The sequence below is a fragment of the Colletotrichum costaricense genome (assembly GCF_030867565.1).
Source record: "Colletotrichum costaricense strain IMI 309622 chromosome Unknown Scaffold_13.1, whole genome shotgun sequence".
NCBI lineage: Eukaryota > Fungi > Ascomycota > Sordariomycetes > Glomerellales > Glomerellaceae > Colletotrichum > Colletotrichum costaricense.
The window spans coordinates 600,180-608,736 of NW_026848242.1; the positions used below are offsets into that span (position 1 = coordinate 600,180).

Below are 8,557 nucleotides of genomic sequence, written 5' to 3' on the forward strand. Positions count from 1 at the left end.
TCGGGACATGGTCCGCCAATCCCTTGTAGTCCCGTTCCCTGCACTACGCGGGCGCACATCACCATTGAACTTCGCTTGTGTCTGGCGCGCGCATAGTATCAAAGAAGGTAATTTGATTATGTACGTCGATGCACCACCCCTGGGCCTCTTCTAGAGCCAGAGACGGCCGTTCTTGTTTCTGGTGTGCATGCAAACACACACAGGCATCTTTGTAAACTCGCAACACGGCATATCATAGCCGATGTTGCTTTTCCCAGGTAATTATGGGCTGTATTCAAACACAAATCAAGGCCGATCCTTTCCACGCCTTATTGGGCCCTTTTCCTGGAGCCTTTGTGAACGCCAATTGTAAAATTTGAAAAAAAAAAAAAAAAGTCTTTCTGCATACTCATATGCTGGAACCGATTCCAAAGGATAGAACCGCAGCTATGCAGAAAAACAAACACGTAATGAGTCGTACAGTCGTGTCCGGGTGCAGTCAATAACCCGACTGGCCTGGCATCTTTCCAAGTGAGTGGCCGTGGCTTTCCAGTGGCAGATGGTTGTGGCAAAACACCCTCTTGGTGTTGAGCTGTGCACTGCCCTTCTTGGTAGCGTCAATGAGAAGAGCTGGGTCGTCGTAGTTCTCAAGCTGGCAGCACTCAATGTTCTTGACCCAACGATGGTTGGCGATTTCCGAGATGGTGGCGCGCTTTGCGGGGTTGGGGTTGAGCATTGAGAGGAGCACACGACGAAGTGCTGGCGGGGAGACGAATCCATCAAAGGCATTGAAGAATGGGTAGTCCGACTCGGTAATGCGCGATCCAGGCTCAGGGTGCTTGGCTTCCCACTTCTGCCATCCCTTGAGCAGCTCAGCGTATTGAGGGTTTCCCTTAACCTCGGCCTTGCTCCAGATATTTCCTCCGAAAGTCACGTAAATCATGACAATCGCCGCGCTCCACACATCGAGACCTCGCGGGTCATACTCGGTCTCCTTCAGAAGCACCTCAGGTGCCGTGTACGGCTCGCTGCCACACATGCCAGGCTTGCACAGACGGATTTCGGCACACATGCCCTTGCCACACTGGCCGCCAGCTTCTCTGAAGCCGGGGTGGTGGCCAGTGAAGACTTCTGAGACACCAAAGTCGGTGATCTTGAGCTTGCTGTCTTTGGTGATGAGAAGGTTCTCGAGTTTGATATCACGGTGAGCAATACCGTTGCTGTGAAGATAGTTGATTCCCTGGACAAGTTGCTTGAACAGGCAGAGGCGATCAGGAAGTCTCGCTGGATCTTGGAGGTACTTCTTTGCAATCAATCCAAAGAGATCACCCTCCGAGCAATACTCCATAATGTGGTTCCAACGACCGTGATCGGTGCAAAGCCGGATCGTCTCGACAACGTTGGGGTGGTGCAAGCTCTTGGCGATGCTGTACTCAGACTTAATCTTCTTCTCGTATTCTTCTTGCGTCTCTTGCTTTCTCTTGGCTCTGAACTCCTTGACCGCATAGAGCTCATTAGGGCACCCCTTTCGGCTCATCATAGTGACCTTGGAAGTGGCACCCTTTCCGAGATGTTTGCCATGGCGGCCAAACTTGGATAGGTACTCAAATTCCGCAAGGAGGTCGGCGACATCGACTTGGAAGTCGTCCGGGAGACTCAAGCTCATGCGTCGAGCCTTGACACCAACACCAGCGTCAGGCATCTGAGCCCATGGAGACGATCCCTCCAAGGGAAGAACAGGGTTATCTGAGTGAGGATTGGGTGCAGACGCTAGATGACGGCTCTTCACGCGGCCCTCGAAACTGCTGGCTCGTCTTCTGCCCAAGACAGGCTTGACCTTCTCGGCGTGCTTTTCCCGTCCGGAAACATTGGCGCCGACGAAGTTGACAGCGCGTCCTCGTAGGTTAAGGCCGGTGGAAGCCCTGTTCTTCTTCTTGAAGTCATCTTGAGTAGGCATGTGCGAAGACTGCTTGTAGGAAGAAATGGTGTCTACAGGAGAACCTGGAGACGGAGGTGAGTTAGACCTCGTGGTAGTGTGTGACTTGTTCATTGAGAATCGTCTACGATTTGAGGGTGCTGTGTCAATCAACGCACTCTCGGAGGAGACGTCGTTGGACTGGTCCAAGGTAAATCCGAGATCTGGTCTGTTTTGGGATGAGTTGGATCGTCGAAAGATGCTGGACATTGTCCGCTTAAAGCTTGAAGTCGAGCCGCGAGTGGGCCGTCTTGACAGCGGAGTTGGTGGCGGTTCTTGGTCAGCAGCAAATTCGGCTGCAGTTGAAGGGTTGATAGCAGTGGTAGCTTTCGGTGTGAGGTCTGACTTTGCAGGCGAAACCGAAGGTGTGGGTGTGGTGTCAACCAAGAGAGGCTTCGGAGTGGTCTGCACCTGGTGGGCAGCGGTGAGATTGATGTCGTGATGGTCCTGACTAGGGCGGGTGGTAAACTCTTGGGATTGTCTCCCACTGCTGATGGGGGTCACAGGTTCATTCGGAGACTCGCTTTCGGACTCATCGGCTTCTTCGAGGATGGGAGAAGTAAGATCGGTAGGAAATTGACGGGGAGACGAGGACAGGCTACTCGAGTTTTGTTGCTCGGCGGAATGTTGCTTGTCTAGAATCGCAAGCGTTTATTAGCGACGGACGCCTTCAAGGGTGCTGCGGACGGAAACAGGGCGGGTTGGAAACAGCTGCTGAATGACGGAGGTGCAGCCAGGGTGCAATGACCATCAGACGTGTGTGAACGTACCTTGGGGGATGGGAGCGGGCTGGGGCACCGCCATGCTGGTGCTGGTGAGGACGGTCGCCATCGCTGTTCGGAGTGTGGCCGGTGGGCACAAGGACAACAGCGGAGGAGGGTGCTCTGATCAAGGATGGGCCAATACGTAATTGGGCCACACACCACCGAGAGAGAACGCTTGGTGCTGGTGCTGGTATCGGTACCAGTTGGTTTCTGGGAGGGCCAAGTCGGTAGGTAGTATAGTCCGCGGCGTTTCCGAGGGGTCTCCAATTCTTTGGCCTGGGCCTTGACGAATGGAGGGGGGGTTTGGTTGGGCGACGTGCGAGTAGTGTGTCCCCCAATTATCGGTCCTGAAGCACCAACGTGAAAGTCGAACTAAGCGATAAGTCGAGTCCAAAGCTGGCGAGGTGGGTTTATTGTAGGAGAAATCGGGAGGCTTGTAGGCCAAAATCCGAAGACGCAAAGGAAAGGGAAAACAAGAGAGTTGGGGTTTCTTGGTCTTTATCCCATTGCTTGAGGCTGCTGCATGCGTTTATTCTGCGTCGGGATGTTGTCCGGCGTTGGTGGATTTCTGTGTCGAATCAGAACCACGACGAGGCTTTTTCGAGTACAGAAGCGACTGCAAAATCAGAATAGCTAGACTGGCTCTGTGATCCGTGTATACGTCCTTGTCGAACGGGAAGCTGTACGTGTCTGCGCACGCGAGCGTATGCGGTTCTTGTTGTAAGGTGTTGGGAGAAGCAGGCAAGGTGAAAGTCGGGTCCAGGTCCTTGTCGAAGGAATTCGTCTTGGTATCAGAGTGACTTGCGTTTGGTTTGTAGAAGACTGCAGGTGCCAGAGGAGGTATATGTAGAAAAGCAAAGTGAAGTGCCGATCGATGTCTTTTTCCTTGGTGAATGTTGTCTTGGTATTGACCAAGGTAGACGACCGTGATGAGGTAAAAGTTTGAGGTGTTTGGGATGGATATTAGTCGAGGATTAGGTCAGAGGAAGAGTAGAAAGAGAGGAGAAGAGGGCATGAAAATAATTCAGGCGTCCATCCTTATTCCGTCCTGGTCTTGGGAGGTGGGAAGGCTGCGAGTTTTGAATCGTCTCGCAGGGGAAGATAAGTCGCGGTAGTAGGGGGGGAGGGAACGGGTTCTCGATTTGGATGAAGACAAGCTCGAAGAAGGACCCCGCCGCTGCGCTTAGAGGGGCGTGGGAGTTGGAAAGAGGGAGAAAAAAAGACGCTCGAGAGAGAGAGAGAGCTATTTTCCGCCTCGGCCGGGTGTGGGAGTGGAGGATTGTACTGTATGAAAGTGGATGGGGAAAAAAGTTGGGTGCACCAAGTTGGAGGACTAGGGACTGTGGACCGGGGGAAGAAAGTGAGAGTGGAGGGTCTGCAGTTACAGTTGCAGATGTGCAGGTGCAGACAGGTCAAGGTCAGTCAGGTACGGGGTACGAAAGCGCGGGTGGAAGAAACGCCATGTATCTTTTACTTTTGTTGTTTTCTGGCACTCGCTCACCACTCTGCGGCCAGACCCGGTTGGGAACCTCGAAGAGACGATGTACGGATAATCACAATACCTTAGACGGTAGGTACTGGATCCTTTGGTGGTGAGACTGAGAAGGGATACTCCGATACACTCACAGCAATTAGAACATGGCATCCAATGGGACGGAGGGGTTCTGGTGGCGGTATGCTTTCCTTCCTCCTGAGGCCTTCTTGGAAAACAGAAACAAAAACGGCAAGTGCACGCAGGCAAAAGGGAGGCAGGCAAGAGCAACTAACAAAAAAGTAAGTACCTACCTTACCTTTTACATGAAAGATGGAAGCCAAGGCAAGTACGGATACCTTTCCCTCACATCTACACTGCTTCCTCTGGAATACATGCTCCGTACACACATGCCACTGCGTTAATCTCATCGACGGCATTCTGGGCGATGCAGCAAAATGAAGAGCAACGCTTGGCATCCCCCATCCTCTTGACAAGCGTCAACGGAAGCAACAATAATACAACCTACGCAGCAGTTTCTGTCCACAAGTTTTAGCCAAGCCTAGACTACGCCAGTGTCCAATATCCCACGTCCATTCAGCAAGCCGTATTCGCGAAGGTTGCGGCCAAGACGGTGCGCAGCCAAGAAACGACCATAGACACAAAAGAGCACGAAGCGTTACCAGCAACAAATTGTCACTCAGTATCCGTACGCACTACACAGTAATCTCTACCTTACCTCACGTTTGTCTACAGATACTCCGTACCCAGTACTCCATACACAGCATGAATGATGGGATGGGACCGGAGAACGCCCTCGAGTGGGGACCGTTTCTCTAGGGGCACTTGGGGCTTCCATGCACCCATCTGAGGGACCCACCCGACTGACAAGACACCCTCATCTCACAAATTCTCACCCACCTGGCTCGCTCACTCTCACCACTCTCTCACTCTCACCACTCTCTCACTCTCACTCTCACTGCTCAGTCCCGGTTTACCTCATCAGTCTCTCTCCCATGCTTCTCAAACCAAAGCTCACGGTTCACCTAGAAAGTACAGGCTACGGTCCCTCATCGGCCCTTGTCGCCCAAGGGCCAACACCGACGAGCCCTGCCCTACCCTGCCATCCGGATCCTGTCCACCCCTCCATTTTTGGTCTGGTGCTCTGTGCGTCTAGCTTGCACTGCACCTCAACCCGCGCACCAAAGCACATCAGACGGGACGGCATTCTGTGCCTATCATCGGCTGCTGCACAAGACTGGAGCATCACCCTGCGACTTCGCACCATGCAGTCCTTAAGCAGTATGCAATACTCCCTCCTCTACCATTCGCCCAAGGCCAAGGCTTCACCACCTCGTGGTCCGGACCTGGCCGAGGAGAAAAGTGATTGAATTCAGAGACCGCGGATCCTGCCAGGAACACAACCATGAAGTGGCCACCAGGGCGAACAAGAATCGCCCGAAACCGCGGGTCGTGGAACCCGGAAAGAAGCCCCAATGGAACATGAAGAAATGTCCAACTACGTGTTTTTTTCTGCTCGACAAGCCGACGGTGTCAAATTGCCAACCATGACAAGCAACGATCAACATGAGCGGGTACGGAGACCGTACGGAGACCAAAGAAACACCAATGTCTCCCAGAAGACTTCCTAGGAGACATCGTCTTAGCCAATCTAGTACGTACACACTGGACATGTATCTGTAACAGCAACTGTCATGACAAACAAGCGTCGGTGTTGGCATTAGCATTCACGCAGTGCCTTGTGTGTATTATTGGCACTGGCGGCGTGGCGCTCGTCACTGACTGACAAGCATTGGCGAGCAACACAAGCAGGCTGGCAGCTTCATTCTTGGCCATCCATGTCTTATTCCACAGTAATTACCATAGGTATTGCCAGCGTACGGGTACCAATTCAGAGCAGTGTCCTCTCATATGCCGCCTACGGCCTGCGAGCCTGAAGTGCCCTGAACTGCTGGGCTTGCTGCGGGTACAGAGTACGGATGAGGGGGGGCGTATTCGTGGATGCGCCGCCGGCCCCAACGTGTGTCGTGACTACAGTCAATGATCAATCTCAATTGATACAGCACAGTACAGCACAACGCCAGCACCACCACGGGGTTGACAGGCGAGACAAGATCAGAGGGCGTGAACGGGGGTCCTTGGAACAGGAGCATGGGGGTTCCAACTCCGACTCGTTCCTTCACAGACGGACGAATGAGACACCGCTGGAGGTTGTGTGGGGTGAATGATGCGATATTTGCTTGGCTGCAAACCGCTGCTCTGCTTCTGTGCGGGAGAACCACCTTTTCACTCAACAGGACTGGTCCAAGTGGTTCCCTTCCTCGTCCCTGCTTTTCTCTGGAACCGCCTATGGCTTGGTCTCTGGAGAAAAGGAAATGCGGAATGAGTTTGCCCTCGCGTATCTGCGTAGCGCCGCAGGAGCCCATCTAGGCCTTTTGTCTTGCTGGTTTTCTCTCCGTGTATTTCTCTTGTCGTGTGCCTCACTAACCTCCGCTGCCGGTCCCCTCACATCTTGCCCAGCCAACGACGGTGCGGCAATTCATCAGTTATCTGGGAGTTGAGGGCTGAGGCGGCGAATCCAGCGCGAAAGCATTGGCCGCATCCGCTCCAGGTACTCGAATCCACAGCACGCGCTACACATAACGGCATCCGCATATGCAATCCACTCTGCACATCCATGCCGAACCCGATAATGACGATGGCACGGATGGGTTCTTTGCTTCCTTTGGGTCGTGGACTCCTGGGGGAAGGGGGGAGGAGCCCATATCGTGACCCTGACCCGCACGATATCCGTATTCCCGTGTTTCTATCCGTGTACGGATATCTATCCACCAAATGGATTATGGGGACTAGACCCAACGAATGGATCAACAGAATGACATTACAATATGACCTAGTCCTGCCGAGGCATCTTGGAGGACGGTCTCCGTTTTCATTTGGATCTTCTTACCTCAGTGGCCTTACCTGAATCTACGCAGCAAGACTAACGATGTGGTCATTTGTTGTCCTTGGCTTTCCCTTGGCTGTGACTGACCATTACCATTGACGCCTTCCACCGCCTTAGACTCATTGTCATCTACCAACCCAATGTTTCGTCTTACTCATTCCAGGATCAGAGAAACAACTGGAGCACATGCGGAGGTGGAGGAGCGGAATCCGTCAACCTGGCAATGTCTTGTCTTGGCCGACCCTGGTTGACATTGCCATTGCCCCTGGGTCCCTAGGCCGCACCGCAGTCAGAGGCTGCGGACAAGTGCGATTGCGGCTGCGGCTGCGCTTTCCACATGGATTTGGATGTCGAAAAATGCCCTGCCTGTCAGTTCATGTCTCAGAGGCGCATTTCGAAAGCCTCCAGCTGACGAAGATGAGTGCGAAGCAAGTACTGAGGCAGACACCTTGGTTATGTAGTAGCCATGAAATGTAGCCAAACATGTAATTACAGTTTGCTACTGGTCGAATCCGTTACAAAACAACGTAGGCTCAGGGCTTCACGCCATCGAGATATCTCGTTCGGGGGCTGCCAGTGAGTCGTGATCATGAACTAAAGATTCAGCTAGATTTACTTGACCAACTTTACACAGGGCACAGTGGTACGACGATACAATGGAGGTTCAGTAGGTACGGAGTGCATGCCTCAGACACGGTACGTACACAGCAGCGGTATGGCGGTTCGTGCGGTTCGAGATGACGGCTGAGCCTGCTGAGGTAAGAAAGATTGGCTTCCTTCCAATGTTCGCGTGAGACTCGAGAGAAGGAAAGAGGAGGCAAGGAATGGAAATATCTCGGGCTTGCGTATCGCACACTAACGAATACTTGCTATCGCGAAAGCAGGAAACAACGAGAAACAAGAATCAGACGGCAGGCGAAGGGGTCCACGCTCCCCTCCACCCCCTCTGTCATACCTACAGTCATGGGAAGATCCCAGAACGTTAGGTGACCAAAGGCCCTCTTCTTCTGCCATTCTCCATTGTTCCAAGCTATCCATTCGACGGGCTCCTCCAGTTCTACCCTCCCTCTTCCTCCTAGGCTCCTCCACCTCCACCACCCCGAATCCGCGATTCCGCCCATTGTTACTATCACCCACACGCAACCCTTCAATCCAAGAGAGACCCAATCCGTCCAACCACCCGCAATCCTCCAGGTGGCCTAGTGGGCCTGTCAGGGCTCTTCCTCGGAGCGCTGTTCAGGCCGGAGGGGCAGCCACACCGTCACTGGGCACTCGAGACCCAGCAGACAGCAGATCGAATACGGTGAGCGATCCCCTAGGCCCGCTGTGGTGTCAGGACCTCGATGGTCAGTGGTCGAAGCGACGGAGTCTCTCCGATAATAACAGCGCCCCAAAGGGCC

The 8,557-nt window shown here is 53.4% G+C and overlaps 3 protein-coding genes across 3 annotated transcripts; 2 read left to right on the plus strand and 1 right to left on the minus strand.

The window, feature by feature from the left end:
- Positions 1-478: 478 nt before the first annotated feature.
- CCOS01_11638 (uncharacterized protein) lies at positions 479-2,785 on the minus strand (the record flags this gene model as incomplete). Its single annotated transcript, XM_060459791.1, has 2 exons — positions 479-2,589; positions 2,725-2,785. The coding sequence occupies 2 exons, from the start codon at positions 2,783-2,785 to the stop codon at positions 479-481; spliced, it is 2,172 nt and encodes a 723-aa protein (XP_060309622.1).
- Positions 2,786-4,637: 1,852 nt separating this feature from the next.
- On the plus strand, positions 4,638-4,745 carry CCOS01_11639 (uncharacterized protein; the record flags this gene model as incomplete). The annotated part of the gene is made up of 1 exon (XM_060459792.1): positions 4,638-4,745. One exon carries the CDS (start codon positions 4,638-4,640, stop codon positions 4,743-4,745), a length of 108 nt encoding a protein of 35 aa, XP_060309623.1.
- A 460-nt stretch (positions 4,746-5,205) lies between these two features.
- Positions 5,206-5,580, plus strand: CCOS01_11640 (uncharacterized protein; the record flags this gene model as incomplete). The annotated part of the gene is made up of 1 exon (XM_060459793.1): positions 5,206-5,580. The coding sequence occupies one exon, from the start codon at positions 5,206-5,208 to the stop codon at positions 5,578-5,580; it is 375 nt and encodes a 124-aa protein (XP_060309624.1).
- Between the last annotated feature and the right edge of the window lie 2,977 nt (positions 5,581-8,557).